Source organism: Betta splendens, chromosome 7, assembly GCF_900634795.4.
Source record: "Betta splendens chromosome 7, fBetSpl5.4, whole genome shotgun sequence".
In the NCBI taxonomy this organism is placed as follows: domain Eukaryota; kingdom Metazoa; phylum Chordata; class Actinopteri; order Anabantiformes; family Osphronemidae; genus Betta; species Betta splendens.
This window is the reverse complement of record NC_040887.2, coordinates 3,470,832-3,493,674: the sequence shown is the minus strand read 5'-3', so window position 1 is coordinate 3,493,674 and position 22,843 is coordinate 3,470,832. Positions and strand designations below refer to the sequence as shown.

At 48.7% G+C, this 22,843-nt stretch overlaps 1 protein-coding gene across 1 annotated transcript in view; it reads right to left on the bottom strand.

Annotated features, from left to right (window-relative positions):
• Positions 1-22,843, bottom strand: part of LOC114858680 (ERC protein 2-like) — a 91,892-nt gene that overhangs the window by 22,122 nt on the left and 46,927 nt on the right. The window contains exons 17-19 of the mRNA XM_041071483.2: positions 10,396-10,543; positions 6,650-6,811; positions 3,840-3,901 (exon numbers count right to left, since the gene is read on the bottom strand). Coding sequence (XP_040927417.1) covers positions 3,875-3,901; positions 6,650-6,811; positions 10,396-10,543 — 337 coding nt within the window. The 3' untranslated portion in view covers positions 3,840-3,874. The remainder of the gene's footprint in view (positions 1-3,839; positions 3,902-6,649; positions 6,812-10,395; positions 10,544-22,843) is intronic.

Genomic DNA, 22,843 nt, shown 5'->3' with positions numbered 1-22,843 from the left:
ACTCATGTTCGACCCGCTGGAACGACCTCTGCCCTCGCGCACTGATGACGCTGACAGCCGGCTGAGGGATGGCCTCGGTCAGACGCCTTTACTGACCCCGCGAGCTGCGGTTCACTGGTCAGCAAAGGCTCGCAGCATAGCACCGCTTCACATACGTGTGAGCACATACGAATGCAAACAGTGGCTACGTAAATGCACACAAATGCACATGTGCCAACACGATCACATACACGCAGCAGATGTTGGAGCTGAGGGCGAGCGCGGTGACCCGAAAGTTTGGTCATTGGAGACATTAAAGTACTCTCCAAATGCGTCATAACCAGCACTGGGGCCAAACATCCAGCAAGTTTAATTCATTCTGAGGAACAGTGACCTCCTTTCTTAGGAGATGGCAAATACTGTGGTTGCTGTCTTCTAGTTAAATCATTATAGAATAACAAAAAGTGACGACTAAGCGATAAAATAGAGGTTTGTGGTGAATAAATCAACTTATCAATGAACTGCAGGATCTTTGTAGACTGAGCGTGTTCAGCAGTACTCGTTCTACTCACCTCTAACAAGCCCAACATAATCTTAAACTCCAACCCAATGTTGACACTGTGGAACGGATATTTCCTCAGGCAAATTGCAAAAACATAAGCCATTAACTTGTAGTAATTAAAGTGTGGCGCAATAGTTGTTTACACTAGATCCAACCTGGCACCGAGAGCGGAAAAGGTGGCAGCCACCGTTTTATCCGCCTTTGGCAAACTCACCCGTGATGATCCGTCTAAGCTCATATTTGCATGACATTTTGTTTGCTGTGACAATGACGGGGTAATAGGAACCGCCGCCGCGCCTGAGCTGTAAACTGTTATTAGCATTATTGCAAAATGATGAACTGAGGTGTCTACTGTCATTTCCCACAGGTAACAGCGCCACATTTTCCAGTCTCACCTCGATTCATTGTAAGTGTGTTTGAAATTCAGGTTTCGTTATTTGCCTGAAGATAAGACAGGACATAAAACGAGTCAAAACTGTTCTGATCTTAACTGTACAGAAAACTGGCATCACTTCTAACAGCTGATATCATCTGTCTTCTTTGTTGAACTGCATTCATGGCTTGTTGAAGCTCACTTCCAGGTGAAACACAAACAGCTTCATATTTAAACCTTTTTCATCAGGCGCCTCACTCACTTGAAGGTGTTTAGACGACACAGTAAGGTAGTAGGCGCTTTGTGTGTGCAGACCATGCTCATATACTTCTTCCTCATATGATCCGCCATGTTTGCAAGCGTTTTCGTTAGGTTAGTCTTGGCAGTGAGAAGCCCTTGGCCATAGAGGTGGAACCAAATAGAACTAAACAGAAACAGGCAGGACAAGCACAAACTTTCTTGTGACAGTTCAACTGGATATTCAAATAATAAATGAAACACAGGCCAATATCAGTTTCCCACTCAACTCCAGCTCCCTTTCCCAGCCTCGTTGAAGCCGTTTATATTGCACATGAGTAAGGAGAAACTATTGACATACCCAGTGTAGACATACAAACACGGTATTTAGTGCAAACACAGCATGGGCAAATTAAAGCCATCTTCTTGTCTTGTTTTAACCTGGACGAGACCTCACTTCATCCTGCGTACACACAAGAACACACAGTCCTACACACATACATACACAAACATATTTCAGTCCCCACTTGGAAAGCCTCTCAGCTTCTTTTTGCTTCATTCAGTACAAATAACTTCACGGTGGGATAAAAGCATAATGTTTCCAGAAAACCTCTTCCCCCACTCAGCTTCACTCATTTGGCCCCATGTTCTCCTTCACTTTTTCCAACCCCCTTCTCTTGTGCTTTCTGTCCAAAAGGACATTCTAATTTCATTAACGTAGGGGGGTTAGGGTAAGGCCTTGGAGGCCAAGAGGGTAAACAAAGCCTCCGTAATCAACAGCAGGTCGTACACAATCTCAACGAGCCAGAGTCCCCCGGCTCCTTGGAACCATGGGTAACCAATACGACTCTGCAACTGGACGCTCACAACTCAAGCGGAGCACTAAGGTACGTATGGATTTCAACATGTAGTCTGACACTGGGAGTCAAGGTTATCCATATGAAATATCGATCAAAGCTGACACACACTCCTATGGACACACACGCAGGCAGACACTCCGATCGCCAGCTAGTTGTCTATCGGTGCTGTCATCTCTGTTTGCTCATATTAGGGAGGGCTCACTCATGGGCAGGATATGGGGATTAGGTCCGGCCTTATTGCGCTGTAGCTACACACCGCTAAATGGCTCCCATCTGTTCCTCCATAGAAGATAGCTAATACACACTAGCGGCGCTCGTGTTGAGCACTGCCAGAATAACAGCAGTGGATAGATGAGCAGCACTGATACCGCTAGCCACAACACCACTATGCGCTAAAGGCTAATGTTCCTGGCTTATTCTATTAGAGTGGGATAAGAAGCGCTAATACACTCGAATACAGAGTACACACACGTCACGATAGAGATACTGACGCGGTGGGCTAGCCACGCGTCCATCTAGGTTTACCTTAAAGGATTAATTCTTCGAGCATGGGGGAAGTCTGGAGAAAAGTGGAAAGAACAGGAGTGGTGGAAAAAAGATGGAGGGACGGAAAGAGAAGGAGAAAGGGGGCAGTGTGGTCTGTTTCATTACGGTGAATCCTGACACTACTGCATTCTCAGCACACATGGACTGGATTAGAGACTATGTGGGCTGCTCTAGCACTGTATAGCTCAGCAATGCTGGGGACTCACTCAAATGCACAGGCAATCATAGCTAAACACACTAAAGCTTTGCACTGCAGCAACATAAACCATTTGCTCTCACACAAGCCACTGGACTCTTAATCCCAAAAGCAGTGTCAGGGCAAAGTGCACAACTACTAAGACATTGAGGTTAGAGGCAGAATCTGTTTGTGATGGTCCACCTGTGGATTACTGGGGGAACAGAATGAGATATGCTGGAAACTATGACTACACCATTCTGCTGGAGGTTCCCTCTTGTTCCCACATAAAAATACGTACCATTCCCCCTCCCACTTTTTTCCCATGTCCCCCTTTTTCTATTAGTCTTATTTCCGATTTGTACATTTTTCAATCTATTATTCCCCTAAATAAAATTCTAATATCTTCAAGCACAACAAAAGCTTCCTACCTCTACAGACCAATTCCCATACCTCTGCGTTCAAAGGCATCCTGAGTCTATGGGGGGAGGGGGGGTACTTCGATATAAAAACCTCAAAACAGGAATTATCTTTTATGACTCCGCATTCTTCACGTTATGCTTTTTTCAGGTTGCACTGTTAAAAACATGCTCCCTGGCTGTTCTGCGCTGTATTGCAATTACCACCCCCCCCCCCCACACTGGCACACAACGGGGTGGGGTACTGTGGTAAAACTTTACTAGAATTGGAAAAGTGGGGCACGGGGAGACAGACCTGTGCATCTCTGGTTTTTCTCACCGTGTCGTTTTTATCGCCTCTGGGCCCCGGTACGCTTGCATGAGCCTGTAGGTCTAGTACTTCACAGTAACCTGTATAGCCACACGTTGCACACACATCTAGTGTACAAGCACTTCACAGAAAGCCAGGCATAAACCACTAAATCAACTCCTCAACTCAAACTCATTTGCAATGGTGGCTTGTTCTATTACACTCTCCTCTGTCAAAGTTGTGTAATGCTGTGGTTACTGTGGTACATCAATGTTCCTGAACCTCTAAATAACCTATTGGTTTTAGGTTATGAAAACATTGAAAGCAGTATCCAGTACCATGAACTGATTGGGAGTAAGTTAACTAAAACAATAGAAGGAGAACTGCATGTAAACTTACCATTAACACGGTATAGGAATCCCAGGTGGTGGCCATCATGCCCATATTCCCTCTTCATCGTCCTGTAGGGAGAAACATGAAAACATGTCATTATTGTCATCAGAAAAACAACGGCCTTAAAAAGACTAATTACTGCACAAGAACCGGCTCAGTGGTTGCGTCTTTACAAGGAGAGCCTCGTTGTTGAATGTTACGGTCCTTTCAACCCCCTGTGGCTTTTAATCAGAAACCTCTGTCCGTGTTCCTCATGCAGAAAAGCAGTGTATGAAATCACTAAATGCTTTTCTCAGTGTGATTGTAAGGACCTAAATACACAAGAGGTATGTGGGGTTGAAACTGTGCAGACAGGAGCCCTGCTAACGGGAAGGCTAATTCACCTAGACACTAACATTACAACGGTTAGCATGACCTGGCAGCTCACTATAGCCAAGGCCTTGCCTGTGTAATGCTGAACGAGGCTCAGGCACAGCAGGGTCTACGCTAGCGAGGCCTGAGCAAGAAGCACAGGGGCCTTGGCTGCAGTCCACGGTGGCGTTGGTTGGACTGAGTGGCTGTGACAGGCTTGGTAAACTCCACCTTAGCAGCTAAGCTATAGATATAATGGCCTTTCATTGGAACATGCTAGATGCTAAATGCTAACATGTAATGAACGGCTGTGACAGGCCCTCTAAACAGAGCCAGAACTACACAGGCACACACACACACACATGCACACCTAGAAAAACACACATGTCCACGCAAACAGGTCAAATACCAAATATGTGCTACTTCTCATGAACGTGAAGCAGGCGGTATGTTATGGCTTAGAAAGAAAAAAGAAATGGTTGTATAATTCTGTCTCTGATAAACACGTTGTGGCTGTTTTCCATTTCCTTTCAAGGCTACTGCCAAGTATCTGGCAGTCATGCTGGCACAGCTAAACAAGAACAACATGAACGCACCATGCTTGTCAAAGTGCACACACTCCATGCTGAGACCTGGTCCTGGGCAGCATCTTACGAGGCTAAACCTACTTCCTGTGCTTGTTTCCTCCACTTACATTTCACCTGTCTATTGTGCTGGGCTTAGTTAAGCCCACGGGCCGTAGTTAGGAGATCGGGATGGGCCACTAACTGTAGCAATGACGAGCGGCATTTCTCGCATTTTTGTGTGCAAAGTTTAAGTGGATGCATTTGAGTTTGCATGTGGGGTGTGTCTGCAGTGCATATGGTATGTGTCTCTGTATGCAAATGCAAGGAGCTTATGGTCAGGGTTGTGTTATTGATGGCAATGGAAAGTTACTGCAGCCTCCAGAATAAGCCAGCAGAACTTTAGCATCATCATCATCATCATCATCAATCATCATTGGAGCGACATCCCTGGATCCAGCAAAGCCCAGAACCACGGGCCTGGTTGCATTTGGATGGATCTGTACAGTAGTTCTACTTCTGTGGGTCATCACATTTCCCTTGTATATTATATAAAGATTCAACCTTAGTGGAACCAACTGGCCCAGATCTATAGGTTGTTGTGTTATTCCCTACAATCCTAACAAGATGTCCAGGGCCAAACACTAATAAAACGTTCTTTAGCTTTTCAGTCCGACTAGAAACGAGAGAGCAGAGAGCTACTGTTTCGTACTGTACATAAACACAGCTGCAGTAAAATGTTGCGCGACATTTTTATAAAGTATATGGGAGTAACATGCGATACAAAAAAGTGACGCTTGCAGGTGGGTTTGATGTGAAGCCATAAACAATGATGGAAATAATGAAAAGCTTAACAAAGTACAAAAACAACAGGAATGTTTCAAAAGTTCAAATGTAATACCCCAATGTGATATACTGTATAAAAATAATAGTTTAGCAAAGATTTTGAAGAGAAACGTGTGCGTATGGATGTCTGTTAACTGCAGACCTTCACGCTTTGTGGCAGCTGAACCCTGGGACACAAAAGACCCCAAAAACAAAAAAAAGATTACAAACCAGCAGACCTACTGTATACTCCTCCTGAATATCATGCCACTGAGTGTGTGTGCCTTCTACTGTGCGGTATTAAGGACAGGGGATCCCCAGTGCGTGTTTCGTTTATTCAGCAGTTTCACAAGCTTTTAAAAAAGGCTTGAAACATGTAATAGTGCGTATCAGATAGAACAGATGTTGTAATTTAGTCTCAGGTGGAAATCCCCAGGTATTTGTCCTAAAGCTCCAAACACACGCACACAAACACACACTGGCCTGGAATCCCCCCGAGTCACTGCTTCTTGATAACAATTGAGCTGTGATGAGTTTATACTGCATCGAGTAACACAAAGCTTGTGTTGGCTGTTGGGAAGACAGTGGAATTGCCTCCGTCTTTGAAGTGTCTCATCGGGGCTGAGGCGTGCGACAGGCATGGGCGTTCACGCACATACGCACCAACCCTAAGCGCTGGTAACAACATCAGCTTGTTCTGCTGCCGTCTTCACACAGACACATGAAGCGTGTCCTCAGGGGAGTGTGGATGTGACACGGAGCTCGTATGAATGATATCTAAACTAATCTCGCACACAAATCCCATCAATCAAACACACTCATCTGGCAGCGTTAACCTCGAGGCCACTTAGCTAAATGATATGAGTAACTAACTTGGCAGGATGTAATGGGGTCGATGGAGAAGAAGCAGAGGAGACAGAGGGAAAACTCAACCGCAGCAGCAATGTTCTGTAGCAGCATCAGGTCCAGAACTGGTGTAAACAAGCCCAAGCCATAGACTCAAGCTCTACTGTGTATCTACTACTGCTCCATCAGTTTGCACATTGTCACCACCTCTATACATGAAGCCAGGCAGACCTGATCCATAGGGGGCCGATGGTTGGCGTGGGGGTGCGCTCTCGGCAGGCTTCGATGGTGCACGTTTGCTGGATGCAAGTGGTGAGAATGGTGAGGGTGATGCTGCAGATGGACGTGGTCGTCCTCATAGTTATCGGTTATTAACTTCATCCTGCTTTGGGTCTGCGGGAACAGAGATAAAGGGGAACATTTATAATGCATAATTATAACATGCGTCTACATGGCAGCTTCTATCCCCAGCGCTGCTCTTTGTTTTGTATAAATGGGCTTAGGATGATTAGATGAGGGTTTCTTGGATGAGGAGAAAGTATGTCGAAAACCATCAAAGATGACAAAACCAGCGCCGATAACAAGGTTTGGCAGCTCATAAATTTATTCAGACAGACTGGCTGATGAAAATATCGTAAGTCTGTCAAACGTCATCCATATTGCACTTTATCATTTAATTGGATTAGACAAATCCCAGTTAGAACAGTTAGCGACTGTTTCATGTAGCTTAAGGCCACAGGCATTCTGGCCCGAGCGAAGCAACCTCATCTTAGACGTCAGTGATTAAAATTGCACTCAAATATGCGTCTTTCTTTCTGCATGCCTGTAAAGGAGCGAGTGAGACTGTGTGTCCTTTGTTTGTGTGTCGGTGCTTGTGGAAGCGGCTGTCGTCGTGCCAACAGCCCTGCTTCGGAGGGAGAGTGATAACAGCCCAACTCCAATGAGGTCAACTATTTGGGAGAAAGACAGAGACAGAGTGGGTGCAGATATGCTGACGTGCCCAGCGCCAGTCACCGAACTGCACTTATTTGCCCCAGGGGCCGACACGGCAGCTGAGCGCGAGGTAGAACCGGTGAAGACTCAGATGAACTCAAATCATCCAGTGTTGGCTTCCACCGTTTAGATGAGGGACAGCTTTGGTGGGAAGAGAGAGTGAGGGAGTCAGAATGTCACGGAGACAAGATGAGATGATGTAAAAGTAGACAGAGATGAGGCCGAGGCCTGAGGCGCTTACTCCAAACTGCAAAGCAGCAGTTACGTGGAGGTGGCAGACATACAAATGAAGGATGCAGGACGGAGGAGGGCGCAGACAGACACCAGACCAGTCGTTAGGCTAGTTAGAGGCTCCGCCGAGGCGTTCAGCCCCCCGTGACCTCAGGTGTTGACACTAGCAGGTGTGACTGGGTGGGGCCGGCCTCAGTGCAACAGTTACACACCCGACGCCTGTAATCCACTTCACAATTACTATCATGTACAGTGCGGCTGATAAAACTACAGCACGGGCTGTGGGCGCTTTCACGCGGACTCGTCCCCGGGGCTTTGAGGCTGTTTGACTCTGACAGAGAAATATTTTCAAAACTAATTTGTGGCCGAGGGTCAAACAGGCTATTGTGTGTTCAGCCCGTGCTGCTAATATAATAAGAAACACATTACTGGTTCCTGTTCACATAATTACAACCATATTTGGTAGCTCAAGAAGCCAAACGGTTGTGCGCCGCTGTGTGTGCGCATGTACTTAATATTTAATGACCTGAGACACAAACATAGATGAATGAAGTGATTAATTGCCGCTGGTGGAGTCTGGCTGTGCGGTCAAGACAGACCACATGTGGACTCCTTCTCTTTTTTCTGTTCAAACAGAAAAACAGGCACGCTTGCGAACGCAGATGCTCATTTCCTCCTGCCTTTTTTCATATGTGCATGTGTGAAGAAGGCGTGCACGCACTAAACGTCTGCTCGGTGGAACGCATGCGTTTCCTTAATTAATGCTTTGCGGAGGAAACAGCCCAGTCTTGGCCTAAAGGTTCGCGCCTAACGAAAACAAAACTGGCCGATACTTTATATCAGACTCCGTGTGTATCAGATGGCAGCTGCTGCTGTAAACATGGCAGCGATGATCCCGCTGCTGTGCTCGCAGCTGCATCCCAAACCTCAATCCAACCTCTGTAAATCACACGTCTGTCTTGATTAGAGCGCGGCTGCATTAACACGTGCGGGCACAGGCGGCTGAACACGAGCAGCAGCTCTGAGTGTTTGCGAAGACGCAGCAGACCTGCGATCAGGAGGCCGATTATCTTACACCGGGTGCTTCTAATGGCACGCGGCTAAGTGCATCGAATCCATCTCTGCAGCAGAAGGAGAGGACGGACGCTGAAGCGCGTCCAAAACCAGGAGGGAAGAGAGAAGAAGTGTGTTGAGTAAGAGAGAGAGAGAAGTGGTGAGGGTTCCACATTCATCCTTTCGCTGCTTCAAAGAGCCGCTGATGCTCAGCCATCCATCACGGGATGGGACCACTCAGAGAACTCCCACATGGGGACACATTTGTTCTGACTCTCTCCTCAGGAAATCTAAACACCACACTCATCATGTGCGCTTGTGTGTTTGTGTGCGCCGAGCGAGGCCAGCTCAAAGAGACGCAGGCCCTTTGAGAAAGGAAAGCTTGTCTTAGGCCGCCTGCTCCGCGCACACACACCTTCCAGAAGAGGGATGTGGTCAGGTCACGCAGGGCACCGCTATCTGTAAATCTATCTGCTGTCTGCGGATCGGCTTTCTCCTCAGAGACCCCCACTTCCATAATTCTTCGGCATTTCCTGGTCATTTTCCGTCCGCGCTTGGCGATTGGAAGGTAACCTCTCCTGATATGTGTGTCAGTGGGTCAGGAGACAGAGGGCCGGTGTGTGACACACTGAGCAGCACAACCTCCCGAGAGCTCATTCTGAGGAGTGGAAGGAAGAGCATCCGCTTCCTGTGCAACCTCGTTAGCATTATTAGCGCGGTGGCTTGTGTGCTAGCTTGTGTCCAGCCACGCTGCTTTAATGAGGCTGAGCTGTGCTCCTCCCTCTCCTCCTCTGCCTCAGGCCTGGAGGCCACGTCGCACTTGCATCTCATCACATCATCAGGTGGACGGTAACCGCCGGTTACCCGACGGGAAAACATGACGCATCCAGCGGCGATAAACAGATAATTGGCTTTCCTTGAAATTCCTTGAGAGGAACTGCACCCCCTAGGAAGTGTTTACCATTTACAGGACGCGAACAAACAGCGCGCGGTCCCACGCGCGCCCGACCTCCGCATCTGTTGACTTTTAAACGCACCACGTTTCCCAGAAGCCCCGTGACTCAGGAGATCGTACTGTTGGACTCCCCGCTGGCGGCTCATTAGCGTTAGCGTTCACGTTAGCTCAGCCACTGATGTGGTCTGACCAGACCTTAATGACCCACATCCCTTCTTCAGCCTGCAGGTCGCACCGAGAAGGAGGACGACGGAGGGAATAGGTGTGTCCTCAGGTGTGTGTGAGTGTGTGCTGGGATTTGTGTGTGTTTGAGCTGGACTCCGCCAGTGACTCACCCACCGTATGTCTGTGACTCTGTAACTAATGCGTCCGATTGCAACATGATTGTTACATGTTTATGTGCCTGGATGTGGACTCGCAGCTCCCGCTTGGCTTGTGACGCCTGCACGCAGTCCATGTGGTTTCAGGCAGAGAAGTTTATTAAGTTGCTCTTCATAAAAAACAAGAATTACTGCTAGAGACATTAAACAGTTCATTCCTTTCAGCTGCAACGTTTTGACCTTCACATCCCAGACGTCTAGGATTCTCAGCTTCACATCTGACAGTTGCCTTAACACCAACAACAACAGCATCATCAAGTCCTAAACTGACCTCAGGTCAGCTTCGTCAGCTCTAAATTGAATTAGCCTTTAACGAGCGGTTATAAACAGCTCGCGCTGACGCACACTAACAGAGAATACAGTACCTGCTGCTTGAGCTGGTGCATGAGCCTGTCCTTCTCCCGCTTCAGAGCCATCACTTCTTCTTGCGCCCGCTTGCGTTTGGAGGAGGACAACTCCAATAGGGCGATGTTGGCGTCCTTCTCACTGATGGCTGCCAGCAAGGCCTGTTGCCTGGGTGGGAAATCACACAAAGGCACTGTCACTCAGGGGTTAAATATAAGAAATATATCAGAGCTATTTCCCAGCGTAAGGCGAAAAGGCTGAATGTTGAGAAATGGGTTCTGCAGCTCCAGCAGAAGCAGGTGGACGGGGCGGCGGCGCCAACATCTGCGGCCGTGGGCCCGCGTGCAGGACCTGTGCAGATGTGAGCACTCACCCGCTCATTCATTCCAGAGCTTCTTAAACCCAGACAGAGATTCCACAGACAATAAACAGACATTGAAGTGGTCTGCTGAGAGCTGCTTTAGCGGTACCTCGCTGTGACTCACAGCCATGTAATAGTGGAGCAGAACATTACACCGTGGGCTGAGGAGGATGTGACCTCCCTCGTCTGTCACCACTGCTTAGGTACAGTCTGGGTGAACGTGCACGCAGGACGATGCCTTGCGTAACCCTCGGAGCGCAGTCTGATTCGCGGGAGCCGACCGGTGATGACTATCCTCGTCATCCAGCAGGATGTTGTAAATCCAGCGCTGTGACAAACACACATTCTAGCCGCCCCCTCCTGTAAACACCCCACGGAGCGAAGGCGCTTTCTCACAGAAAACCGGGCACGCGGTCCTAAATGCAGTCACTGATGTGAAGGCCGAGGAGGAGCCAGGGTGAAAAATACCAAAAATGATCCCCACATCGCAGTCTGTGTTTTTATTACGTGATTTCGGGCCCTGCAGAAATCACTCGACTGGGAAAATAAACACAGTGAAATGAATAAAGTCCGGCGCTTCCCTGTTTAGTGTTTTTAGTGCAGTTATCAGGACGCTGCATCTGGATCCGACCACTGATGCCGTTTTTTACCGGCTCACGTTCATATGAGTGTGTTTCTGTGCAGGCGTGTGCATCCACACACACTGAAGCAATCGTACAGTGCTGTCAATCACAGCAAACATTCCTCCTCACGATTTCACTCCTTTTGCCTTCGACGCTTGTTTCATGTGATCACACACAGTGAATATGAACTGCATACAAACTCACAGCATTTAGCATTTCAGCTTTAGAAGAGACAACGAGACAGTTTAACACACAGCAATTACACAACTCGCTCCTCCTGACTGCGGTAGTCACCGTTAAGCATAGAAAGAGAGACGTCATTTTGAGAACGCTTCGGAGACTAAGTAGGTGGTGTGACAAATGCAGGGCCGATGAAAGGGTTAGGGGCCTAACCCTCACCCCACTCTAAAAGGGGGGTTTATCTTATCTGTGAATGCATCTGAAAAAGCCAAACAGAGATCCGTCTCTTTCTGACCACCATGGAGCCACTTACGCTCCCATTCATCAAGCTGCCTCCACTAAATGAACTCATGAAAGACGGGACTTTGGTGTTTGATTAATCACAAAACAGATAATAAGGAGGTGATGCTGCGTTCGTCCCAGCAGGTGAGGCGGTGACACGCTCCCAGCTGTGTTCAATTAGACGCTGCGACTGTTTAACTCTGCATGGAAAAAGCACTGCATGTCATACTTTTGGGATGAAAATGAGTCTGTGAGGAAAGTGTGTCCTCCATCTCTTGTGTTTTACTTTTTACTGACACTGTTGAAAAAAATATGTACTGAAATATACGAATGCGGTCATTTTCCAGTTAGCAGTGGGTTCTAGAATCCCGCCTGGTTGGTCCCAGTTAAATCACTTCCTTTAAGCCAGTGCAGCATGCGGCAGGGTTGTCTGCTGGTGTATCGCAGCATTCTGCTGAGTGATGTCTTCCTAAAACAATAAAAGGGGGCTTTGCTGTGATTAACCAGCCTGTTAAATGCTTTCTACCACATCCTCAATCAGTGATGTGTGTTTGCGTTTGGTCGTATTACTGAGGGTCTTTCAACATGAATCACACTGGAGTATTTAATCACATTTAATTTGAGTGGCCACTTAGCCTTCGATGTACAACACTCTTACAGCGCACATGCATCAGGCAGATAGGATTCATGCACACGTGCAAACACGCCGGTCCTCCATCTTCACGGCTGAGGCCTCTGCGTTTCTCCTCCCTCACTGCTAAACTTAGACTCGTGGACAAACACATGATAATCTTCATTTCCTGTTCAAATCGAGAGGGCGACAATGAAATAGTTGCTCGTGACAAGCATGCGATTAGTCTTCATAAAAGTCTGACCCCGTGCCCCGAGAAGCCATGAGACCCTCCAATAAAAGGCTGAATAAATCCTGCTGCTGCATCTGTTTTAATTCTACGGCACGACAGTATCTGGTGATAAGACAAAGTCAACGTTCACATCATCAGCCGGGCACGTCTGCTCGGTTTTAGAGCGGTGAGGGAGCGCTCGGCGCTCTGAATATACAGCTTGGACTGACATCTTATTTATAAGGGGTGAAATTCTCAGCTCGGCTGCAACATGTGATTCCAATTGAACTTTCATGGTCCCTGGGACGTATTGAGACATTTGGATCAACAGAGGCGGGAGATGGATGGCTGAAGTACATGACCATGCAACGAGAGGTGGGGGGGGTGGAATGTAAAGAAAGGGGGAAGAGGAGGAGAAGGAGGGTCGCAGGAGATAACGCAGGGTGACGGAAATAAAAATGAGGAGAATCTGATGAAGACAGCTTCGAGGTAGGGCTGCTGTCAGAGGACCGTGATGTCACCGGCAGATGACAGCTCGGCGGATCGGACGGATCTCTGGGGGTCAAAGGTTCAAACACTGCGAAGGCTGGTGCGATCCAATTTATAGGAGGAGGAAGCGGAACCACCGAATCCAGAATAAAGAGGACAAAAAGATGGAGGTGAAGGCGGGAGGAGAGTAAAGTCTGTTACACAAGAAAAACTGCCACCTGCACTGCATGAGGGAGGAAAGAGCAGGAAGAGAAGAAAGGCGCGGAGGTAAAGATTTAGGAGTCCCGGCCCACCTTAAATCAGCTCAACGCACTCTATGTTGTTATTCCTAGGCGTCACGCTTGAGGAATATGTGTTTATAATTTGTGTTATGACTTACTTAAAATTATGAGTGTGGAGAGTCAGTAGGACAGAAACAGATGCGTCTATGTGATGCCTGAGGGAACCATCAATACTGTCTGCCCCTAAGTGCCGCGCGTGTGTGTGTGTGTGTGTGTGTGTGTGTGTGTGTGTGTGTGTGTGTGTGTGTGTGTGTGTGTGTGTGTGTGTGTGTGTGTGCGTTCATACATGTGTGTGTGTGTGTGTGTGTGTGTGTGTGTGTGTGTGTGTGTGTGCATGTGTGTGTGTTCATACATATGTGTGTGTGTGTGTGTATGAGTGTGTTTGCGTGTGTGTGCGCTCGTACATGTGTGTGTGTACGTGTGTGTGTGTGCGTCTGAATCCACGCGTACACACACAGCCTCTTTCATGTCCCTGCACATGTGCACGCGTGATGTATTTTCTTAGCACGAACGCGGGGAGCTCGCTAATATCTGCTCCCAGAACATCTATTAGGAGCGCTCCTAGTTTGTGATCATGCCTTTCCACCACTTAACCGTCCTGGTCTGCAGAAACATTCCACAGCAACTTTATGGCAGTTCCTTGATTGTGAGTGTGTGAAGGTGCAGCGCGAGGCCGGGGGCCCCTGGCTGCGCGGCACTGGAGGCCTGTGGTGAGAGCACGCAGAGGACATGAGAACGGGGCATGGTTGTGTGACACTGTTATTTATGGCCTCGGAGCGCTGTGTTATTTACAGCATAGGACGGAGGGAAAATGTCTATTTCCAACATAAAACACACGCTGACTTCATGCGCTGAGCTCACCACAAGGGCCGCACGGGTGAACGTGGGCCGAAGGCGTTTTTATGACGCTCCGAGTGTTGACTTCCTCCGACGGGATCAGCTCTGTGCAAAGCTAACCTGCAGCCACATGCTGGTGGATCCACCTATTACCCACTTCCTTCTGTACGCTCACCTGGATCAGAGGCTCTGTTTCAACCAATCCCACCACAAACACACGCCTCTCCTGTCTGGACGCTGCAGTCACCTCCGAGCGCTCGTATGTGATATTATGTGTTAATCCTGTGATTCAGGCAAGAATGCTGAACCTTCTGTGTTAACCTTGAGCTGTGCTTCCCAAGAATGCTGCATGACAGCAGATGGTTCCACCAGAACGGCTCCAGGTTGTGTGTGTTTTCACTTCAGCAATAAAATATACAACCCACTTACTCCGTTCACCCCCACTCCCACACTAGTGGTCCAACCAGTGGAGGGGGGGGGGGGGGGGGGCCTGGTTTAATTGAAAGGGTATGTATCAGTTTTACAGCAACAAGAGAGAAAATACGAGTGGACAAAAATCAACAAATCTGCCAAAACTAGCCAAATGTTTAGAGTGGGAGCAGGGACGAGGAGAGATGGCTGCTGCTCCCAGGGATGAGCAGGACCAGACGACCACCGCTGCATTCCTGTCAGAGCGAGGGAACGAGACAGCGAGAGAAACCAGGTGGCGTGGGCGCGTGTGTGTGCGTGCGTGCGTGCGTGTGTGTGTGTGTGTGTGTGTGTGTGTGTGTGTTTGTGTGTGTGTGTGTGTGCTGTTGGTGCGTGTGTGTTGGTTCGTGTGTTGTGTTGTGGTGGTTGTGTGTGTGTGTGGTGCTGGTGTGTGTGTGTTTTTGTGTCTGTATGTGTGTGTGTGTGTGTGTACATCTGTGTGTGTTTGTGTGTGTGTGTGTGCGTGCGTGGTGTGTGCGTGCGTGTGTGTGTGTGTGTGTGTGTGTGTGTGTACATCTGTGTGTGTTTGTGTGTGTGTGTGTGTGCGTGCGTGGTGTGTGCGTGCGTGTGTCTGTATGTGTGTGTGTGTGTGTGTACATCTGTGTGTGTACATCTGTGTGTGTGTGTGTGTGTGTGTGCTTCCCATTATCTCTGAACATAACTAATGAGCCTTTCAAAGCACTGATACTGGCAGTTTCAAAAGCAAAACATCTTGACTATACTGCAAAGATCACATGTGAAAGAAACAAACAGAAATACCACTGCAAAGAAATCAAATAAATATGTTTATAAACAGGATAAAGAAGAAAGAATAAATATGGCCCAACGGGCAAATTATGTCATTTATTGATAATACTTTTTCCTGTGCAACCAGAAGGATGAAAATATAATCCATGTGCTGCTTCGCACACACGGCTTCAACCAATCTGAGAGCTCTGATCTCAGACCTTCAAGGCCTCCACCAATGACAGAGCAGCGTTTCCTGTTCTCCCCCCCGGGCGGAGGGTTGTTCTCTGCCCTGACCCCCGCTCAGCTGACTGACAGCGTCTTCCCAAGGTACGAGAAACAAGCCGAGGTCAATGTACTGTACCACACACACACACGCACACACACACACACACACACACACACACACACACACACACACACACACACACACACACACACACCTTTGACTGAGACATAACCACTGACAGGTTACTCTGGTTTTAATGCATACATCAATGTGGCACCAACAAACACAAGCAGCCGATCCTTAAACAGCAGCACGTCTCACGCTCGGCTCCTCCTCTGTCTGTGCTGGTGTTAAATGAGCCTCTTCGCTAAACTGTGAGTAATGTAAACGGCTAAATATCAGGATGCCTTCAGCGTTGCATCATCTAAAACGCAGGCCCTCTGTGCTGTGTTCATGAACCGTTCCACTGCGATAAAAAAAACCCCTGTCAAACACTTCATCAGAGCCTCAAACAGGAAGGTCGCTGCAACGTGACGTCTTCTTTTCTGGCCAGTCTCATTCCGTCACTCCCTCCGTCGGCCCTTTGTGTCGCTCATCAAAGCGCAGAGTCGCTCGCTGGAGGAGACAATGGCATCACCTCCGCCTTGGACTTGAACCTCTCTATCATTCGGCTTCTCTTGGCCTCTATCATTCTGCATTTGGCTTTGTCATACCCTGTACTCATTCCAGAGTGGGACTAAATATTAAGTTCAAGGAGGTTATGCAAACACGTTGAAACAGCCGTCCTTGGCCTAAGTATTACCCTCAACCCCTCAATTACCCGCCTTGCTTTCCTCTCTCCCCATTCCTCCTGCCTTTCCTGTGCTCACCAAGCTGCAGCCCCGCACACGCATGACGCCGAGCCGAGCAGCTTTGAACTCTCAGGGCCACAGAGTACACGGCAGCGGCGCAGAGACCCAGAGACTGACGGGAGACGGGTCCAGAGCTCAGTGGGAGGGAGCTCCCCGGTGTATTTTCACTGCGTTCCAAATGTGGGGACGGGCGGCGGACCACAGCCGAACCACAGCCGACATGCGGTGGAGTGGGAGGCCACCACACACACACACACACACACACACACACACACACACACACACACACACACACACACACACACACACACACACATTCAATTTCCTGGAGAGCACTGTCGTGTCACCGGGAGTCCATGTTTAATAAGTGGTTTGAGGTGGAGGGACAGACCTGTAGGGGCCGTTTCCCACAATCCTTTGCCAGACAATTACACAACGCAATTAATGTGGTTCGTGGAGCACAGCTAGCGCTCTGCGAGTCGCCCGACCGCTCGTGCACACGCGTGCGAGCGAGGAGATGTGTGTCTGCTGCTTTGGCCTGCGTTGCACGCAGAATTATAGCTTTCGTTGGAGCCCGGAGTCCATTTCCCGTCAGCGTGCAGAGGACACAGAAGGTCACACTAACATCCACCCCACACTCCATCAGCCACTCACAGTTATTTCCAATTACAGCCACATGAACCTAACTGTTATAAAAGCTGCGTAGCCAAAGAACTGCAACATCAACAGTGTGATGTGACTGAACTTATTATTACTAATACTTAACTACATAAAGGACAATCTGTCCTTTACTTAGGCCTTCACTGTAATTCTGTGATGCACCTGTCTATAAAAACCACAGAATGAGTTCACTGGAATGATTTTTTTAAATAATCTAATCTAAGCAGGAGTTTCTCTGTACAGTATTTCCATCTGCTTCTCAGGGGATCAAAGCCGTGAAGGGCCTGAGGATGCCTGAGTGCCCTGAAGTGCTCACCACCTGCATGTAAAAGGCTGCATGCAAGTGGATGAGCACATAAACACACACATCTGCTAATAATGAGCAGCCCTGCGACTCCAGCCTCCAGAGTTAAGAGTTTTCTTTTAAAGAAGGATGTTAAAATATAGTGAAATAATAAAAAAAAAAAAAAAAAAAGCCCGAGCTGCTCTGCTTTGAGATGACGCAGCGGGAACCGCATGCTTTCTTTACAGTCTACTACACAAACACACTCTGACCACATACTGACTTATACAGACTTCATTAGAACAGCTTTTAAATTCTTGTGAGTGTGGAGGGAAAACACATTCAGAGCGAGAAAGACGATGAAGGAGAAGCAGACGAACAGACAGACGGTCTCTCTCTCTCTCTCTCCTTCTCTCGCCCCCGTTCTCCGTTACGTTAGGTGAGGGTGCTAATTAGAGGAGCTGCTGCCAGGTTTGGACAGGTCTGCTGTATATTTAGACAGATCAGTGAGGATCATGGGATCAAAGAGTAACATGATTACTACCTGGCCTTCAGATAAAAAAAAAAGTCACTATTATTATTATTTTTCTCAATACACACTGGAGCAAACACATTCGAAGAATCTGGGCCCATTCACACTCACAGTGAGGCTCAGGTAGATACAAGAACACACACACACACACACACACACACACACACACACACACACACACACACACACACACACACACACACACACACACACACACACACACACGCCGCTCTATAATCTCTCTAATTTGTACGTTGAAGCTGGTGCAGACAGATGATGCCTCTGGTACTGAGCTTGTTGTGTCACCGCGTTCGCTCGCTCAACAGCCGGCGTGGATCCACAATAGACGCGCAGGACGCTTATTTGTAAAGTATAGTCCTGGAGACGAGCTTTCGTGTGAGAAGGCGCATTTTTGCCATTCCGCCGCGGCGTTGCTCACTCATGAAAGGCTGAGGGAGCGTTTAGAAACTTTACGAGTGTTTGAAAATTAAAGCCGCGATCCTGGACCCCGGTGCGCGAACGCCTGCACGCAGCCGACGCGCGCGCCTTGTAATCAGTGAAGAAGAACGCTCGCTCCTCGACCTCCGTGCCGCTGGCGACGCGTCATCCTGCTGCCGCGGTGCAGGCTGGCCCCCTGCTGTGAGGTCCATTCTGATGCTAATGCTTCCACTGGTTCTGTCTGAAGGAGACAGGATGTTCATAAAAAAACCTGCTGAATCATTTTGTAGCGACTCTGTAACGATTTAGTGCACAACTGGACTGGAGACCCCCTCAAAGCCACACACGGCACGTGTAAATCTGCCCGTGTGTCAGAACATCAGCTCTAAAAGGAGGCGACAGTGTGAGGAAGTTACGTTTGCAGGCAGGGAATGTTTATTGCTCTTTTATCTGCAGTCGTGCAGTCAGGAACACCAGAGAGCGGCGTGGGTTTGGAGGAACCAAGCGCTGGGCCGAAGTATCTGCGGCGGCGCCGTGCGTGCGAGCACACGCGGGCCTCTGTTTATCCTGGTGGCCTTCGATGCCAGAGCGGCCGCGTTCGACGCTAAAGCGACACATCAGGACACTGACGTCAGGGAGCGGAGACGCTCGACGGACCACGGAGGGAGAAGGGTCTAAACAATGTGCCACGAGTGCTTTATTACTCAGTGTTTGCCCCAGGTGTCGTGTTACTGAGGTCTTCAAGGCCATAAAAGTCTCCTCTGTGGTGTGTGTGTGTGTGTGTGTGTGTGTGTCTGGCAGAGGCTTCCCTGCGACTGGTTATACTGGACGTGCTCGAACAAAGCCAACACACAACAGGAGCCGCAAGCAATCAAGGCCTGCCATCGAGCACAACCCCTGTGAAAAGCCTCCGTTTGCTCCATTGGCCACTGAGCACTCACACACCAAGGCCCGGGCGGCCGCTAGCGGCTAGCGGCTAGCTGCTAGCACACACACACTCATGACTCGCGTGTGTTTATGCCCATCAGCGCTGGGCTTGGACGGCGCTAACCATCGACTGGCACGGGACCGGCTGTGATGCCAGCAGGCCGATTCCTCCAGAGGAACAGACGCCGCGGTGGTTCGGGGCTCGGCCGCTCGGCCCCGCGTCCTCATCGACCCCGTCACCGGCTCCATCGACGTCATAGCGACGCGTCTGCTGGAAAACACGCGGTTTCTGCGTTTCATGGAGGTTCCTATCACACATCTGCAACGCATATGATTAAGACATCCTGTCATGGCAGAGCGGGACCAGTCAACGTGACTGATGGACATACAGTAAAGTCTGAATCAGAGCCTCTGGAGCCTGAGAGGGTGATATCTCACAGCCTGTGGCTTGGACACCAGTCACACTGAAGATCTGTTTCAAATAAATGTAAGAAAAATGAGTAAACGCAATCTGGGTCAACTCCTTTTTTTCCTTCTGCCCCCGGTTCCCGTCTCCTCCTCTCTCTTTGTCTCTGTCTCTCTCCGGTTGTATTTGGGTGTCTCTCTCTGGCCTTTTGTCACTAAACACCTCATAAGCCAGACGTCTTTCTGTGAAAAGTGAAAGGGGACACAATGGAGCGACGGAGCGCTCGCCGCGGCAGCGTCGGAGGAGGACGTGTGCGTTTGTGCTTTGGGGGCATGTCTGCACCAGTTGTGTACTAATAAAACTAATGATTGCCATCTGGTCAGCAAACAGAGGCCGGCCTCTGCAGGCATCGCTCCACTCCAGCATGGTACTTTAAACCTAAAAAAAAGTTGGAACGAAGGAAACGCACAATACGAATTCCTATTTGTATCTGAGCAGTGACACCATCCAGTGACACACACACACACACACACACACACACACACACACACACACACACACACACACACACACACACACACACACACAGTTAGCACGTGTTTGTCCCAGCGCTTGCACCCAAAGGCGACACGTTCATGAGGCGTTCAGGGACCGCATACCTCACCATGTTTGTCCTGTGTGTGTAAAGCTTTTGTAGTGGCGAGCGCGGCTCTCCTGTTACACACACACATGTTCTTTATGGGCTGGCTAATGGAGCTGAGCTCTTCCTGCCTCTGTGATGTGGTTTACTGTTGTTTGATGTGTTCAGGAATCCTGCATAGGAGCACCCCTGATCTTATCACATAAAAGCCCTCGCGCTGGAAGAAGACACTCAGCTCTCCTTTTTAACTTAATAGAGCTCCGTGTCCGTCCCTGTGAGACTGTGTGTGTGTGTGTGTGTGTGTGTGTGTGTGTGTGTGCGTGTGTGTGTGTGTGTGTGTGTGTGTGTGTGTGTGTGTGTGTGTGTGTGTGTGTGTGTGCGCGTGCGCGCGTACACTATTTCTCTAATTCAATTGAGTGTGTAACCTAAGGCCAAATGCACACATTTGATTTGGTGAATGCTGAACTCAGAGACCTGTGGCTCAGACACATGTCAGTGTAGTTTACAGTTGAAGCTGTGACTCTACTTCTGATTCACTATTTTAACAATAACACACTGCATCATATGAACCCTCGGTGAGCGCGATAATTCCTAGTCATGACAAGAATTCGTCACTTGCGACACTGATGAAATATCTGCACGGTGACGTGTTTGCAATGGAATTCAGGTATTTGTGCCTAAAAGCACAGGGAGCAGAGCTGCGAGAGCACGGAACGACACGCGTCTGTCATCTGCAGAGGATCTGGCAACAAACTGATGGAATCCAACCACAACACGACGCCGCTGACCTCAGGTGCCACCCGTCCCACTCTCCCGCACGCGACACATCGCTCAAGCTGCTCGCTCGCCATCTAATACGATCCGGACCCGAGGGAAGGTGATTCACTGGCTCATAATATTTTGACTTGCTGCACATTTCGTGCATTGTGCCACTGTTTCCCTGCAGCCGCTCTTGTCTCTGCAGGATCCCTGTGTTGTTTGCTGAGCCGTGACCCGTCCCGTCTCTCCGCAGTCTGTCCTCCCACATGAAGCCGCTTTAAAGGTGCAGGACTGCAAAAACCGAGCTGCGGTTGTTGACGAAATGCGATGCTTTGCTCCAAATAAACCCGTTCGTTCGTTCGTTCTTTTGTTTTGCTTCTTTAGTGTTTTTGACTCTTTCCTCAAATTCAACTGTGATATCGTAAAAGAAACACACAAACATTTTATTGCAGAGCTGTGAAATTTAACAGTGTCCACGTTGCTTGTGAAAGGGAATCTGTTTTGTTTTTATGCGATTTAAAACCCTGGAAGTGGAGAAATCTCTACTTCACTGGCTCCTGTATTTCTCTATTTTATTTTCCTTTATTCTCTCTCCAGCTTTCTCCTCTCATTTCCTTTTCTCTCACTTTCCTTCCTCGGTCCTCCTCCTGCCAATCCTAGACTCAGGATACCCACTGGCCCGAGAAAACGGCCGCGCTTCCACCATGTCTCCATTTAACAGAGACAAAGTGAACGAGAGCAGGGCCAAAACACGAGCAGGAAAAGTCATCACAGCCGCTGGCACAGTCTGCTTATCTTTCACTGCTAATAGTTCTCATGCTGTCCTCATGATAGCTCCTGCTGTATGTATATATGCGCGCACACACACACACACACACACACACACACACACACACACACACACACACACACACGCACGCACACACGCACACACACACACACAGGATGGATTCATGTATGTGCATGTTGTTTCGTTGCAAATAAACACATTCATTCACATCAGCAAACATACACACGCTCATCCAAACTTGCTCGGGCTGTTTCCTGCCGCTGCCGAGAAGAACATAATGATAATTACAGTTTGGGTCTACATCCCTGAATTAACGAGATCAGACACATACACAAAAAGATCCCAGAGTGCCAGGGGCTGTGGTGTAAAGTGACTGGTGTGCAGCGCTAGAGCAGCAGAGTGCTGGGAAGGGATTCTGGTTCCCATTCTTCTCCATTATGACCTACTGGGAACCATCTCAGCAACCGTGAAAGAGGTGTTGGTCCAATAAAACCAACCGTGTGTCAGGAAGACTATTACTGAGGGTTTCACGTAATCACATGTTACTCTGAAGAAAACTGGGTGAATGTGTGGAAGTAAAACTTTGGCTGAGAGGCCGCGACAAACTGTAATTAAACACTTTTTAAATTTGATTGTTAAATTGCGGGATAGAAGAATACAGGCGTAGAAGGCGAGACACGCTTCCACCCAGAACAAGACAGACGGAGAAGCCACACTGGAGCCAAGCGGGAGCGGGGGCTCAGGTGTGTGTGCCAGCCAGAGGCTCGGAGGTGTTTACAGTGTGTGAATGTATGCCAGTAAGGCCCAGTGACTCACTGGTGTGGGTACGGCAGCATTTCATGTGCCCACAATGGTGAAGGCGCT